Genomic DNA, 17,990 nt, shown 5'->3' on the forward strand with positions numbered 1-17,990 from the left:
CACCTGAGTAAAATTCAGAAAAGACTTATTTCCCTTTTAAAAGCATGGTTACTTCTCTAATTTTACATTGTAATCATTGGGGCAGAGTACAAAGCAACTTTGGGGGAGATATATTAGTAGGAAGTTAGAAAATTTCAGATAATGGAAATTGATAACTTTGAAATTAGGATCAGTTTCAAAGTATTTTACCAACTCAAGACTGAAACATTGGGTTTGTCCTTACTAGGGTTTATTTCACAATTTAAAAGCTAAACTGAAATAAATACAAATATGTAATCAAAAACTCTGGACCGGCTGGGACAGAGGGGATCAACGCTGCAATGCTTTGTGTAATTGAGAATCATTTCAACAACTAGTTTAGCCTAGTATTGTTGTTCACTTGGTTAATCTGGGCATGGATAAATTATGCTCTTAGAATCATATATCTATGTGTAGGTAGTCTTTAAATACAAAACAAATAAATATTTAAATTCTATGATAAAGAAAAAAATGTGGAGTAAGAAATTTCTATCTTTATACGTAACTGCATATTTACAACGAATGTTTTCTGCCTGACTCCTAATCTTCATCTATTAAGAGTTCTTTAATGTGCAATTTATAGAAGGCAACAGCTCATATTACCTTAAAGGAGGCCTGTTTAGCTCAGAATTAGCCTGTTCCAGATGCTCTGCTCCCTGAAAAGCCTTCACACTTGTGTGCATAAATAGCCGAGAGTAAAAGTAGGTGCACATGTGCAAAATGTACTTATCTATAAAGGGGAGGAACTAATAAGCTTTATAAATAAACTCTAAAAACCCACAAAATAAATTTCTATTCCCCAACCTGAAGAAAACATCTAGTGAAAAAACTGCTAAGCCCACTATGGAAAGGCAGCAGCTGTAATCTCAACTCATTCTACACCATGCTGTAAGCGCCTGTTCTATTAAGCAGCCATTGGAACATTAAATCTCTCCATGTTCAATTGGTTAAATGAAGAGAAGACTTCTGCTTATGTTATACCTTCTGCTCAGAGGCTAGATTACACAAAATCATAAAGAGCTCCTTGAAGCTGTGCTATATCCAAACTCCTATACTTTAATGCATAAGCATTAAGAGACCCACTAATCTAAATGTCTGAGGCCTTCCACTTGGATAAGCACCAATATTGGACCATTGTGAATTTCAGTCAAAGTAAAATTACTGTTAACTGCTGACATCTTAGATTGCATATTAAGAACTAGAAAGAGCAAGATTAAAAACTAGAGTGCCAACTGAGATGCTGTTAAGCATGACAGGAAAGGTGACTATATGAAAAAACAAAAGAGGTTGATTCTTTACCTATACTCTGCTCCTTTTTTAAAGCAACTTGTGTAGAATTTCCTTTGCTCAAAATCTGAACATTGGGTTAATGCACATTTTCTCCTCCCACATCTATAAACCCCCTTCCTAACCTCTGTCATTGCCTTTTTAAGATTGAGAGAGAGAAAAAAAAAAGAAGATGGATATAGACTATCTATTCTTCTTTATGAAAGAGAGGCATATTCTAACAGTCATAAGGCAATGTGTTTAAGAACTGCACCTGAACTGGAATTCACAAAGCTGAAAATAGTCACCAACTCTATTCAACTCGTAGGATATATCCATGTGTTTCCCCAGTCTTTGGTTATCACCCAAATAGACCACAGTGACCCCATCATGCCTTAAGGAGGCATCATACTATGTGTAGTATGCACATGTATTTGAAATAAACATTGAGAGGAAAAGACAGCCTTACAAACATCAGTTCCTTACATAAGTGACCACAGTGCTGCACGGCTCCCTTTTAATACCACCTCCAAAACTGGACAAAAGAGGTTTAGTGTCAAAGTTCCATAGTGAATCATATCTTTCAGGTGAGCCTTGAATTCACTGGTTTCAATTTTTCTGTCTCCTGATTTACTGAGGAGTGAAGGTGAGAATCATCCAACTAATGACAAAGTAAAACAGGAAAACAGGATACACAGCAAGGGCCTTGCGGTTTGGAGGTTGGCTATCAGCAAGAAAAGCTGTAGAGGCTAAACAAAACCAAACAAAAAGGAATATTTAATACAGTAATTTTATCACAACTATTAATATTTACTAAACTTCAATATGCATGGCATAATCTGGAAAATAGAATTAAAAGTTCAGTTATATCTGTGACCCACAGAGAATCACACTATAAATTTTTTTATGTGGCCTAGGGGTGTAGCTCAATGAAAGAGTATGTGCTTAGCATGTGCAAGGTCCTGGGTTTGATTCCCAGCACCAAAGGGAAAAAAAAAAAGCTCACTTAGATTTGATAACCTCAGAGAGCTTAGGGCTTCTTGTTTCAAGTTCTAAAGCTTTAAATATTTTGACCATTTGGAAGAGAAAACTATCTAAAAGAGGTTTCTTAAAACCTTTTTGAAAAATTAGTGAACTGTGTTGAACAATTACAAAAGACATGTGAGGTTATTTGCTCCCATGGTGAATACCCTCTTACTGTTACAGATTTTAGGTCCATTGGTCTTTTTTACATCATTAGCACTTTTAAATGCCATCTCTCTGTTCACCCAAGAAAAGTCTCACTCATCTTTCTATCCATCAAGGATAAGACCTCTAGGAAATCTTTCCTGAATCACTTGGTACCCTGTCATCTAAGGAAAACTGCTCACTTCTCTCTATGGGGTCCTCACTGTACCCTGAATAGATGTCCATTTCCCACATGGAACACTACTGCCCTTGTGTATTTTTGTGTCTGCTGCTCCACCAGACTGAAAAAGGACCATGCCCAGCATAGGGCCTAACACTTAGTTTGTGATTACTATTCTTGCAAAATTCAAGTCTCTCTCTCCTAAAATTCTATCTTCTTATCTGCTGTGGGCCTGGACACTGAATATATAAGCTAGTTAGAACTACGTGTATAGTTAATTATCTAACTCTGAGGGAAAAAGGGCTTTCCCATGGATAAAGCACCCAAGCTTTTAAACACCAATTCTTTGGAACATCAATTATAGCTCGCTCAAAAGGTTTTTCTTATCAACCATGTTCCAAGTAATGAGATATTACTGTATTTAAAAACATTAGGTAGTCTGTTTATGCTATTAAACCAGAAGCTAGTGAATACTTCTAGTTTAAGCTGGAATTTAAAGAAAATTTTAGGAATGTAAAACCAATGGGCATAGTGTTCACTGCCATTGCCATGTCTTTCCTAAACTTTCTACCTAAGCAGAAAAGTACTATGGGTACTGTTGTTGTTTTTTTCTAAGGTGGGGGAGTGTAACCAGGAATTGAACCCAGGGGATCTTTGGGAATCTTCACAACTGAGCCACCTTCCCAGCCCTTTTTATTTTTTGAGACAGGGTCACACTAAGTTGCTTAGGGTCTTGCTAAATTGCTGAGGCTGGCTTTGAACTTGCAATCCACCTGCCTCAGCATCTCGATTTGCTGAGATTACAGGCATGCTCCATCATGTCTAGCCACTACAGTACTTTTTAAGATTTCTAATCTGGAAATCTGAAATGCTCCACAGTCCAAAATTTTTGAATGCTGATATGTTGATATGAGTGGAAAATTACACACCTGACTTCATGGCACAGGTCAGTGTTAAAACAGGTATACTAAAAACAGGTAAAAGGCCTCTACAATGAAAACTACAGAACACTAAAGAAAGAAATTGAAGAAGACCCTAGAAGATATCAAGCTCTCCCATATTTGTGGATAGGCAGAATCAATATTGTCAAAATGGCCATATTACCAAAAGCAGTATGCAGATTCGATGTAATTCCTATTACAATTCCAATGACATTCTTCATAGAAATAGAAAAAGCAGTTATGAAATTCATTTGGGAAAATAACAGGCCCAGAGTAGTTAAAGCAATACCCATTGAGAAAACTGAAGCAGGAGGTATCACAATACCAGACATCAAATTATACTACAGAGCTATAATAATAAAAACAGCATGAGGTTGGCACTAAAATAGACATGAAGACCAGTGGTACAGAATAGAAGACACAGAGACAAACCCAGATACATAGAGTTATCTCATACTAGAAAAAGGAACCATAAACATATACTGGAGAAAAGATAGCCTCTTCAACAAATGGTGCTGGGAAAATGGAAATCTGTATGTAGCAAAATGAAATTAAACCGCTATCTCTCATCCTGCACAAAACTCAACTCAAAGTGGATCAAGGATCTAGGCATTAGACCAGAGTCCCTGTGCCTAATAGAAGAAAAAGCAGGCCCAATTTTTCATCATATTGGCTTAGGAACTGAATTCTTCAATAATACTCCTAAAGCATTAAGAAGTAAAATCAAGAATCAATAAATGAGATGGTAGCAAACTAAAAAGGTTCTTCACAGCAAAGGAAACAATCAAGAATGTGAAGAGAGAGCCTAAAGATGGGAGAAAATCTTTGCCACCTGTACCCTGGATATAGCATTAATCTCCAGGATATATAAAGCACTCAAAAATCTTAATACCAAAAAAAACACAAATAACCCAATCAATAAATGGGCAAAGCACTTCACAGAAGAAATATGATTGGTCAAAAATATATATAAAAATGTTCAATATCTCTAGCATTTCGAGAAATGCAAATTAAAATTACACTGAGATTTCATCTAACTGCAGTCGGAATGGCAATTATCAAGAATAAAAGTAACAATAAATGTTGGTGATAATGTGGTTAAAAAGGTACATTTCATACATTGCTGGTGGGACTGCAAATTGATGCGACCACTCTAGAAAGCAGTATGGAGAGTCCTTATAAATTTGGAATGGTACCACCATTGGACCCACTTATCCCGCTCCTTGGTCTATACCCAAAGGATTTAAAATCAGCATACTACAGTGATACAGCCACATCAATGTTTATAGCAGCTCAATTCACAATAGCTAAGCTATGGAACAAACCTAGGTGCTCTGCAACAGATGAATGGGTAAAGCAAATGTGGTGTATATACTCAATGGATTATTACTTAGCCATAAAGAACAATAAAATTATGGCATTTGCCAGTAAAATGGAGAATATCATGCTAAGTGAAATAAGCCAATCCCAAAAAAACAAAGGCCAAATGTTCTTTCTGATATGTGGATTCTAACACACAATAAGTGGAGGGAGGGAAGAATAGAAGTTCACTGGATTAGACAAAGGAGAATGAAGGGAAGGGAGGAGGGATGGAAGTAGAAAAGACAGTACAATGAATCAGACATAACTTTCCTATGTTCATATATGAATACATGGATCAATGTAACTCCACATCATGTACAACCACAGAATAGGAAGTTATACTTAATTTATGTATAATATTCCAAAATATATTTTTCTGTCATGTATAACTAAAAAGAAGAAACAAAAATTTTTAAAATGCAGGTATAATAGCCAGGCATGGTGGCATACAACTATAATCCCAGCAATTTAAGGGACTGACTGGAGGATAACAAGTTTGAGGTTAACCTCAGCAACTTAGCAAGGCCCTAAGCAACTCAGACCCTGTCTCAAAATTAAAAAAAAAAAAAAAATTTAAAAAGGGCTAGAGATGTAGCTCAGTGGTCAAATACCCCTGGGTTCAATCCACAGTACTCCTCCCCCAAAAAACAGATATACAAAAAAGATTGTATACAATTACTTTTAATCTATGTGGATAAGATGTATATGAAACATAAATGAATTTCATATTTATATTTAATCCCATTTCCAAGATATCTCATTATGTATATGCAAATGTGCCAAAAATCTAAAAAACAAATTGCAAATATGAAACTCTTGTGGTCCCAAGTACTTCAGATAAGGGATCTCATACTGTACACAATGATACATACAACCTGTACCATAAGGTGGTACAGTATAATTCTACAGCTGTGTTATCTGCTTGGGTTTGAATCTTGACTCTGATACTCACTAGTTCTGAGTTCTTAGGTAGGTGTTTAACCTCTCTGTGACTATGCCTCATCTGTAACATTGGACTAACAATAGTTATTTGTCCATTAGGGTTACTATGCAGGTTAAAGGAGGAAATACATATAAAACAATGTGCTGTGCCTGGCCTAATGAGCAGTCTATAAGTCTATAAGTGCTATTACTTTTGTTAAGAAAAGGTCCATGTCATTTCACAAGTCACTTATTCCTGTTATATACCAGTGCTGAACTGAACATAGTATAATCTACTTTCACAATCTTGCACATTATTTAAGTGAAGAAAAAAGACATGTGACTCTACATAAGTCCAGATAATCAACTCAGATAACAGACACCATCCCCATTGATGCTTGCTTAGAGCAAAGGGTTCTACAGATGATACTGGCAAAATCATATCATTCATATCTGACTTTGGAGTTTCACTGCTCCTCATCTGTAACTCAAGTTTTGGTCTGTTCTGCTACTATAGAGAAAAGTACACACTTACCCACTATAGACCAGACAAACATCACGATCACCACAAAAAGCCGAACCATGAAGTTCACTGGTCCTGGATCTGCCAATAGTACCAGGCGGCAAACCAGCATTGCCACAGTCAAGGGAAGTATACAGTAACCCAGCACACAGAGGCTCTGAAAAAAAGATCTAAACACAACATACATCCACAAAGATCATAAATATAGCTGAATGGTAACATGACACAACTTATTACATAACTCTCTGTATATTATGGACTGCTGCTTCCTCCTTGATATATTATACCTACACCCTAACATTAATTTTATAAGGTTAGTCCTCTCTATTAACCACACATTTTCAGCTTCTTTCCCCATATTCCTCCCTCCTCCCCTCTTAAGCCTCTTAAGATTCAACTTTCTAATACCAGATGATCTACTCTAATTCCTAGAGATCTCCTTCCTCCACTGAACCTCTAAGATGGTGGTCCTTAATCCTTCTAGTTACAGACTTACTTGATAATTTGTTGAAAGCTATGGCCCATCTGTTTCCCACAATGTATATAATTTTTTAATACACACACACAAAAATCCTGCCTGTGATTTTAGGGACTGGTGAAAACATCTAAAGCTTATGAAAGGATCCCAAATAATTTAAGATAACATCTGAAACTTATCAAAGGACCCCACATAATTAAAGTTAATTTAATTGAGCTGGGTTATATCTGCTCAGTGTTTTTCGTTTTTCTTTTTAGTGGTGCTATGGATTAAATCCAGGGCCTTGCACATGCTAGGCAAGCACTCTACCACTGAGCTACATTCCCAGCCCCTACTCAGTGGTTTTAAGATAACTTTTTCTTTGTTCCTCATTAACTTTGATTTATCTTGTCTTTTCTTTTGAGACAGGGTGTCATTAAGTTTCCTAGGCTGACCTTGAACTCCTGCCTTAGCCCTGAGTTGCTGAAATTACAAGCATTCACCACTATGCTCAGCTTTATATCAGTTTTTCTTTTTAGAAAATCTAAATAGGCCAACTTCCTTAAAATCTAAGACAGGTTACCTTGCAAGGGAAAAGTGGTATATTTTAATGATACTCACATGTTTCCTCCAAGAAGTTTTGAGTTGAGGGTGATGGTAACCGCACCAAACCAAACAATGACAAATACTTCCGCAAACTGGGGCCCTCCATCTTTTTCACCGTCCACAGAACCTCTTTGCAGCATCCTGAGACAAGGAAACATGAGAATTGCCTGATCTTTAACTTAGAGCAACAAAGTTAAAGTATGGGTTCTCAAATTTTGAACCGGATTGCTGTGCTATACCTCATCTGAACATCAGTAATATGTAGGATGTGCTGAAAAGAAAATGCAAAAAGTATTTGGCAAGGATCCCTTACTTCAAATTCCAAATGCTGCAGGACTATATGGGGTTCTCCATTTGACCTTGCTGGAATATTTAAATTAATTACTGTAGACTTTTTTGTTCAAGCAGAGGTTATAAACTGAAAGGCCGAATGTGGCTAACAGACTTGAAGTTTGTAGTTCATACAATACTTAAAATAGTTTTAAATTTGAATTTGTTTTAAAATCTGGAGGTTTCACATATTTACTTCTGAGGCTGGTAGAGTGCTTGCCTAAATAACATCCATGAGCCCTGGGTTTGATCCCCAGCACCATACACACACACACACACACACACACACACACAAAGTCAACATGGGGAAATTCAGTAGTCCTGATTAATTATGTGCAAGGCCCTGTGTTTAATGTAGAGTAGCAAAAAAGATGAAAATAAAAAACAGACATTTCTGGATTTTCTTGAAAAGTCAAAAGACTTTCTCACACTGGGCATGCAATCCAATACAGCATAAATCAGGCACAACTGTCATAGCAACAAGAGCCAGATCACCACTATGTATATTTAGGTTACTTCTATACTTCTTCTCTCACTCTATGGCGCCATTGGACACATCTGCATTTGTAATTCTTTGGTTAAGGTTTTAGTTCAGATTCTTAAAAAAAGAAATAGTCTATAAACCTATTTAGGTATTGATTTTGTATGTGTGTACATGCATGTACATGAATGTTACACTAAACCATGTTAACTCGTACTTACCATCTAAGTTAACCTGCACTAACAACCTGAAGTTTTCTGTCAAAATAGAAAACACTACTGAGTTCTTATTATGAGGATAAAATAAGAGAAATATTTAAAAGTTTTTTGTGAACAGGGAAAGTCATTTTATAAACTTGTGCACACTAGGCAAAAGTGCTCTACTACTGAGCTATATCCCCAGCCAAGTTGTTGATTGTTTTACTCAAAACGTACAAATCATTAATAGACTTTACTTTGAACTGAGTAATTGAAGAGTCACTTAAATATCATTTCTTTGTGTATGAATTTTACAGATAGAAAAAGTTTTGAATTCTGAACTTAGAATACTTGAACATGGTGTTATTTTTTCCAGAAAAACAGTGTGTTCATAACCTCTTCTTATTACACAGTATAGAGAAGTCACACAGTAAGTCTTGCCAGGCTATGCTACGTGCCAGTATGTGCAGGGGTTTGTAGCTATGGCTGTGCATATTCCATTCCAAGTCCTAACAATCAGATGCAAAGAATGTGCTGGCACTCATCATTTGCTGTCTGGAATTCTGACTACTTTAGCATGGTATGATGGAAAGAATATTAACTAGTCTGGAAGGCTGAAGAGCCAGATAATGATCCTGTTTCTGTCATTAGATAAGGCACTCAATGTCTTGGGACTCCAGTTTTCTCTGTAAATAAGTGGGGTTAACCTATATCATATCTAAGAAAGGTTTCAAAATGTGTGTATGTGTACAATATAAACCCTTCCATCAAATTACTGAAATGATACCTGTGATATGGTTTTTAGAGGCATAAAAAATAAGTCAGGGGCTGGGGTTGTGGTGCTCAGTGGTAGAGTGCTTGCCTAGCATGTGTGAGGCACTGAGTTTGATCTTCAGCACCATATAAAAATAAATAAATAAAGGCCTACCAACAAGTAAAAAAAAGATAAGTCAGATGCATGCTTGAAATCCCAGTGAGTCAGGAGTTTAAGGGAGAAGTATGGCATGTCTGATGCCAGCCTCAGCAACTTAGTAAGACCCTCTTCTCAAAATAAAAAAATTAAATAAAAGGGCTGGAAATATACTGAGTGGTGGAGTGCCACTGGGTTCAATCCCTTCAAAAAGGCATAAGAATTAACAAAATTATGGTGTGAATTAGCATTATTCTCATTTATGTTAAAAAAAAATTAGGGGTAGGTGTATAGATCAGTTGGTAGAACACTTGTCTACCATGCCCAAGTCCTCCAGGTTCAATCCCCAATACAGCCCCCCAAAAATTTAGTAGAGAAGCCAATAAGGAATTTGTTAGAATCATAAAGGGTTATGCCTGCCAAAATAAATCATTTTACAAATATAGAAGAAGAGACCCAGAGTGGCTAGGTGGTAAGAGTTGTAATAATTACAGAAGCAGAGAATAAACCAGTCAGGAAACCTGAGGTTGTGATTTTGGTTAAATCCGCAATCTCTGTGAACCTGAGCTTATTTGTCAAAATTGAAAATAAACCCAGACAGTCATCATTATACAAAATTCATGTATGAAGATGTGAATTTGGTGTCAACATACCTTATATACAGAGGTTTGATAAATTGTGGTATAAAGGTGTATTAAGAATTGCATGCAAAAAATTATGAATGTAATGCACTCCTCTATTGTGATGTATGTAAGAAATAATAAAAAATAAATAAATTTTAAAAAGAAAAGAAACCCAAGTTCTCATTATAAGAATAAAATAAGAGAAGGTATATACAGCTAGCAATAGGAGAGTAAGGATGATGACCCAGAATTGAATCCTAGTGCACTATTTTTTCCACTCTATCAATGGCTACATTCCCCTCTACAATGGAACCCTTCTCTCCTCCTTCAGTCCTCCTTCTTTATATACACCATATATAGGAACACATAACAGTCTGAAACATGATCTTGTTTTCAACTCTACCACTTCTATTCTTATTCTCATTCACACTTCTAATAAAATTTTAAAAAATATTTGTTTGCAAACAATGCTTAAATCTATAGATATTTTATTCCCTTGCTTCAATGATAGGGAGGCACATGAAAGTAATAGATATGTGGTAAATAGACATGGTTAAAATAAACTAAGAAGTCATTGGTCAATGAAGTGGGCATAATTTTCATACCTTTAATTCCATCATTTTTAATTGATTTGCAAAGCTTCTTCACTTTTTTAGGGTTAAATATATAAGGAGTACTATAAGCTATAGAAAAGCTATAGAAATCCTAAATGAATCATTCTGTCAAAATCCCCCCATAATTTTGAAACTCCACCAAAAAAGTCTAGTCTAGCTCAAATTACAAAAAAAGGAAATGTAAGTACTTACAACGCCAGTGTCACACAAAGGATCAAAGGTCCCCACAAGTCCCCTATAAGGCAAGGAAAGACAGAAGATTTCTTAAAAACAATATGTAGTATTTTCCATCTTTATTCCAATATCTACTTCTCCCACACCTGGGATTCAGACAGCAAGGTGTTCTGTCTGCCTAGACCCACCCACCTCTCTGTCCCTCTACTTATGTTTCCTGCTCCTCAATTCTAAATGCAGTTATGCCCATATCCTTTGTTTCGTTCACTTCATTACCTTGCAAGTCACTATTCTCTCCATCTACTAAGCCACATTCCAGCATTCTATAACTAAAGTCCAAAGAAGAAGCAGTTGGAAGACCTATGTGCCTTACTTTGCATCCTCAGAAAAAAAAAAAAAACAAAACTACAGTCAAATCATTTCACCAATTTGAGGCTGTGTGAGAGAAGGCAAAGATAAACCTGTTCACTTCAAAAAATGATAAATGAAACTGAGAAGGAAGTGGCTTGAGCTGGGGGTGGAGCTCAGTGGTACAGCACTTCCCTAGCATATGAGGTCCTGAGTTCAATGCCCTGCATCACAAAACAAAGAAAAAAAGAAGGGGTGACTTGAACAAGTTTATATGTGGAGGTGGGACCAGAACCTAGGTGTGCTAATTCTTAGTCCAAAACTCTTGCCATTCTTCCAGACTGCTTCCCTTTCATAATTATTACACTGAACTAATACAGAATTGCTAGTGTTCTAGGTGAAAAAAAAACTCAGCCCAATATTGGTAATTTCATAAGGTTAAATTTTAAAAACATGTTAAAGAGCTTTCTGAAAAATATAAAAGGCTCAATCAATAGCTGTTGAGTGATTAGTATGCCAACAATTCATAAATACATGGCTCAGAGCACAATTACCTTCCTCAACTAATCCAAAAAGGATCCTATGTCTAACCTGAACCTTATACATACAAACACACACACATACACCACACAGATAATTTTACCTAAGAGAGGTATGCATATGTACATGTTTACACTGTTTTTTTTTTAATTATATAGTAATTTGTATATCAATGCAGAATTTGGAAGAGGGAAAAAAATCACAATCCTACAATCTAATCAATGTATTTAACTGCAAAACTATATTAAAATAAAATAATATTAATGTGCTGTTTTTTGATGCACTGGAGAATCTTTTAATTCATACAAAATCACTCACAGAAGCTAGGTGTGGGGGCATACACCTGTAATCCCAGTGACTCAGAAGGCTGAGACAAGAGGATCACAAGTTCAAGGCCAGCCTCAGCCACTTAGCAAGACACTCAGCAACTTAGTGAGACCTGTCTTAAAATGAAAAGTAAAACATAGGGTTAAGGATATAGCTTAGTTGTGAAGTGCTATTGGGTTAGATCCCATATCACAAAAAGACAAAAAGGTACTTTTAGTTATTTTCTTATTGTAAAATATATAACACAAATTTATCATTTTAACAATTTCTACATGTATAATTATTGTACACCCATCATTATCATCCATCTCCGGATATTTTTTCATCTTCCCAGAAAAGTAAGAAAAGGTAAAATGTTTTAGCGAAGATCATACACCTAGTGATGGGACCATTATTCAAATCCAGATTTACCCATGCTCTTTCCATTATACCATCGATAGCAAATCAGTTTCAAATTATGCATCAGCTCCAACCCACAGTGCAGAAGGATTCTGATGCTGCATCCAATCTCCACACACAGCAATGGCATACTTGCCACTTATTTGACATTCCTATATTATAGCTGAAATGCTGCCAAAACAGAAGGCATACTCATGTTACATCATCGTTACCAATGACTTGATTATTCTGACAAAGAGTAATAAGAAAACCAAGGCTGCTTAAAAAGAAAAATGAGAAACCTAATAATTTCAAGAAAAAGTTCTAAGTACATAATTTATTACACTGTATTGATAGACCTCTTTAACAAAGAAAGATAAACATACTAAATGATAATTTTGAAAAGAGAAAGAAGTTAGGCTTCTTTGAATATACATTGTTCTCTGCATATGACCTGAAGCAATTTTTTTTAAGTTGAAGCACTTTTAAATGCCAATAAATATATTGTTAATTTGTTAATCAAATTTGCTAATGGGTATTTGTTGTTATCATCATTTAACATTCATACATTTGGAGACTGTTAGTTTTTTTGGGAGAAGAAAGTCCCCATGTGTTAGCAGCTTCTAGCAGAGGCCGCTAAAGCCCATAGAGCAGAAGTGCAATAAAAGTATGGCCATTCCAACAGGAGATTGCTAGATCACTTTTTTAAAAAATATTTTTTGTTTAGTTGGAGATGGACACACAATATCTTTATTTATTTGTATGTGGGGCTGAGGATCTAACCCAGTACCTTACACATGCCAGGCAAGTGCGCTACCACTAAGCTACAACCCCAGGCCAGCTAGATCACTTTTTAATAGCATTTTGACATCATCTGCTACAGCATTTTCCAGGTGAAGATAGGCACTATAGACGAAGACAATGTGATAAATAAAATCTTCTCATCTTTAAGTTTCCTTCTAAAGTTCCTCCCAAATTTTCATTTACATATATTTTCATCTTGCAAAATGGTGTCAGTTTTATTATTGCACAGTCTTTGCCTTATAAAGCATTAACACTAAGGTATGATAAGATGAAGTAAATCCTCAAAAACCACATACTTGGGCTGGGATTGTGGCTCAGCGGTAGAGCACTTGCCTAGCACATGCGAGGCCCTTGGTTCAATCCTCAGCACCACATAAAAATAAATAAATAAAATTGGGCTGGGGTTGTGGCTCAGTTGCAGAGCGCTTGCCTCGAACATGTGAGGCTCTGGGTTCAATCCTCAGCACCACATAAAAATAAATAAACAAAATAAAGATATTGTGTAATAAATAAATAAATAAAAGATATTGTGTCCAACTACAACTAAAGAAAAATTAATATTTAAAAAAACCACATACTTACAATCTCTCAAAAGAGTATTACTTTTCCTTGGATATAAAACATGCATGAATTTTTTCCCAACAGCTTTTAGATCACGCATCTGAAAGACATAAACAACTTGTATTATGATGACCAAGGCAGCCCCCTCACTTAATTTACTGTTTCTACTCTTTCAGTCTCCTCCAAACTCTTCATTGAATTGTGCAGCTACTTCTAGTTTGACTCCTTCATTTCTATGAACAACTTGGAGAAGTAGGACATGATTTTTCTATTAGCTCCTTAAGCAAACATCTAACACTTATTCCACATCTACCAGTTCTACTTTGATTTTGAAAACTCTGTAAATGAGAAACAAAGTCCTCCTGGTATGCTACTTAATTTAAAGAAACTAAAAACCATAGCATGTGACATTTGGTTTATACATGATGTAGTCCCAAGGGCCATTTAGCCAGCTCCCTACCTACTGAATATAAATAAAGTTTTTACATTCACACTTTACCTGATAAATGAATAAATCAAGACATTTGAGCTCATTCAGTAATGCAGATATAATCTCTCAAAACACAGTGGAGATAATTCCACCTTAGTCTTCAATTTTTAATTGTTTGGCATTTTACTAAAATTATTTACTTAACCAATATCCCATCTTGTTGTTCATTGAAGATGTTTCCAAATTTCCTTTATTATAAAAATGCTATAATGGACATCTTTGCATATTTAATATTTCTGTCAAAAATCTTTGTTTTATTTTTTATTAGACTATTATATTTAGTGAAGCAGAATTACTGGTTTCAAAAGATTTGGACATTTTAAGATTCTTATACCCATTACAGCCAAACTGTTCTCCAAAAAGACTATATCAAATGATTCCCTAGGGGAGAATCTTTAAATTTCAATAAATAAAATACACCAAAAGTCAATGAATTAAACAAAATATTACAAAGTACTGTTAGTTATTTAGTCCCACCATGCTGAAGAGATATTCTCTCATGTCATCTAACTTACAATAGTGTTCCGAACAGATTCATTTAATGTGGAGCTGTCTGATTCTCGAATTCGAGATCTCACAGGAATGGTGATTTCTCCTTCTATTGGGATGTCTTGTGAGATGGAAATATCTGAAAGGCCTGCAAACTGAGAAGAGTTGGGGGAGAAAATTAAGCCTATAGTAAACTGCAGAATTCCTCAAAGACATCATCATTTCCTTCACAAGGAACCATGTTTTTATAAGGGTTTTGCCCAGTAGTTACAATGGGTGTTAGTTCAACAGACATTAAGTAATGCAGTTATCTCTAATTATCAAACACTTCTTTTTAAAGGAGATGTAATATAATAAAACAAATATTGAAAGTAAATGCCAGAGACACTATCTTGCCCTCCAATATTTAGTTTCTTTAAAGTATGAAATCTCTACATGACAGAAACTAGTAAGGTTGAGATGATAATTGCAGAGCTATTAAAAAGTGATCTAGCAATCTCCTGTTGGAATGGCCACATTTCTATTGCACTTCTGCTCTAAGGGCTTTAGTGGCCTCTTCTGGCGAAGAACAAGCATTACATGAAATGGAAAGTGAACTGGGAAAAACAGTAAAAGAACAACTTTATGAATATTTTTACCAGTTTACCTGGCAACCACAGATCAGGTAAAATTTTCAAAATGAATAAAGAATTTGAAATTTTGAGTTCTTATGTTCATCTGCCACATTCAATTATTATGACCAAAACTCTGAAATCAACAAATTCCTAAGAAAAATGAAGCAATCCCATCTTACATAGTTTTTGGTCCACTGGATACAAAAGACAAGCAACTTATCAAATACACTTAGAATGTTTTCTTTAAAAAAATAAGGAATAAACTATTTTTAAGGTTTCCTATAGAGGAAAGGAGGAAATTTCATGGTAAAGCAGAAATGAAAAACAGTCAGACCCCTTTAAATATTTGCTGTTTTCTGTGTATGACTTGAAATCATTTAGTTCACATAATGATAAAACAAAATTAAAATTTAAATGAAGTGATCTCTGAACTAAGTGAGGGCTGGGGTTGTAGCATCAGTGGTGAAGTGCTTGCCTGCCTTGTGTGAGGCACTGGGTTTGATCCTCATTACCACATAATTAATTAATAAATAAATAATAAATAAAGTTATTGTGTCCATCTACAGCTAAAATATTTTAAAAAGAGAAACTAAGGGAAAGATTGAACAAATAAACCTACTCTATACTGAATTAAATACACAACCACACAGAGAACAACTATTTCAAGTGACTACATAATATTGTAACTTGACTTCTGACTAGAATATAGAAAGCTGGAAAGATCAGCCCCCACACCAGAATGATGAGGAAAAAGCTAGATTAAACTATAAAATCATAATGTTCCTTAAACCCAAAGAGCTGAGGTTGTGGATCAACTGAGTATAATCTGAGGAATAATCGGTGCTTCTAAGAAGAAACAGGACACCAGCACTGGCTCAGCTGTAGGAAATCCTGAGAAGATGATGCCACCAGGCACCACACAGATGAGTAAGAATTCAGCTAAAATTGTAAATGAATTGCTAAAGGTCAAGTATGTGTGAGCACAAAAAAAAGTACAGAACTCTTGGAAGTGACAGACACAAGGGGCAGTCATACTCACTTGCAGAGTTCCATTGGGAGTTCACAAGGACGACTAGATGGGGAACAGTATGGCTGGTGTAGGGAAAGGAAGGGAGGAGCTGGCATTCTAAGAACAGTATTCCACCAATTTCTATTCCTTAGGGAGGACAGGAAACCACCTGGGCCCAGACCATTAGAGTTTCCTTCAGCTGAGGAAGAGACAGGATCACTGGGAAAGTCCCACTCAGGGAACCCAGAGACACATGACCTACCTAAGATGGAGGCTGGATCTTGATGACAAGGAATCCCCAGCACCACCAAGTAAGCATAGAGTAACAAGTAATAGTCAGCTACTGCTGAGGGAGTAGAGCTTAGACAGACCCATTCTGAGGTGCAAAGTCAAAGATAGAAAGATGAATGAACAACAGGAATGTTATGAAAAAATCAATAAAAAGGGACACTTTTCCTACTATATGGAATAAAGTGTTCCTCAACTCTGGGATCAAAAATAAAACCAATGAAGATGCTTTAACAGAAAACTACTGGAACAACCCAGCACCCACCCTAAGCCCAAGGTAACATTAATGATATTTGAAACCGGTGAATCTTTGAAGCTCCCCTTAGCAACAAAACCCAAATAAAATTCAACTCCTTACTAGAATGACCTAATTACCACAGTGACAACTTCAGCTATCTCTTCTGTTCTATACACAATATCTAGCACTCTATTAAAAAACTGCATTTGGGGCTGTGGTTGTGGCTCAGTTGTAGAGCACTTGCCTACCATTGCTAGGTAGCACCACATAAAATAAATAAATAAAATAACCTTTTAAAAAATACTGCATCGATGAGGCCAGTTTTTAAATTATGAAGACATGATTTAGGAGGTAACTGGAAATTTGAATTCGATAAGACTTCATTGGGGACGTAGCTTAAGTGGTAGAGCACTTGGGTAGCATGCACGAGGCCCTTGTATTTCTTAATTGTGTGAGGTCAATATTAAGAGCAGCATCAGTAAAGGAGCCTAATTACAAAGGATTGAGTGGGAGAATAAAGAGAAGTTGGATTAGGAAAGAGCAATGGAGAGTAGTTTGAGAGAATGGTAGAAACAAGGGAGCTAATTCCTGCTTTATGCTTCCCCTTGTTCTTGATTCCTTTCTCCCTCGCTGGCCCAAGGATCCTGAGGTGGGGCTGTAGTCCAGTGGTAGCATATTTGCCAAGCATGTGCAAGACCCTGGGTTCAATCCCCAGCACTGAGAGAAATGAAAGGAAGAAAACGAAATACAAAGTTCCTTTCTCAGTTTTCATCCTCTGAATACTCTGCAGCATTTCATTTTTTTTTTTTTTTTGCAATACATTGGATGGAAGCCAAGGGCAGTGTGCCTGCTAGGGGAGTGCTCTACCACTTAGCTACATTCCCAGGCCTAAACCACTCTTTTTTTTTTAAAGCCATATTCTCTCTTTTTACTAATTGGACACCATTATTTCAAACTCTAGGATCTTTTGATTTGTGTCTTTGCTTCCTGCTATTACTAGGTAGGTGGGGCTGTTGGCAAGAAGGACGGATTCTAAGGACAAACAGGGCTCTGTTCTCACCTGGTAACAATATTGCCATAAGAATCAAAGTAACACCTGCAGAACACCCAGCACACAATGTTTACTCTATATT

The 17,990-nt window shown here is 36.1% G+C and overlaps 1 protein-coding gene across 1 annotated transcript; it reads right to left on the reverse strand.

The window, feature by feature from the left end:
- Positions 1-212: 212 nt before the first annotated feature.
- Positions 213-14,913, reverse strand: Yipf6 (Yip1 domain family member 6). The gene is made up of 6 exons (XM_015501586.2): positions 14,735-14,913; positions 13,751-13,829; positions 10,790-10,832; positions 7,458-7,583; positions 6,392-6,549; positions 213-2,033 (listed from the first exon to the last, which is right to left on the reverse strand). Exons 2-6 carry the CDS (start codon positions 13,827-13,829, stop codon positions 1,915-1,917), a joined length of 525 nt encoding a protein of 174 aa, XP_015357072.2. The 5' UTR covers positions 14,735-14,913; the 3' UTR covers positions 213-1,914.
- Between the last annotated feature and the right edge of the window lie 3,077 nt (positions 14,914-17,990).

The sequence above is a fragment of the Marmota marmota genome, unplaced genomic scaffold, assembly GCF_001458135.2.
Source record: "Marmota marmota marmota unplaced genomic scaffold, marMar, whole genome shotgun sequence".
NCBI lineage: Eukaryota > Metazoa > Chordata > Mammalia > Rodentia > Sciuridae > Marmota > Marmota marmota.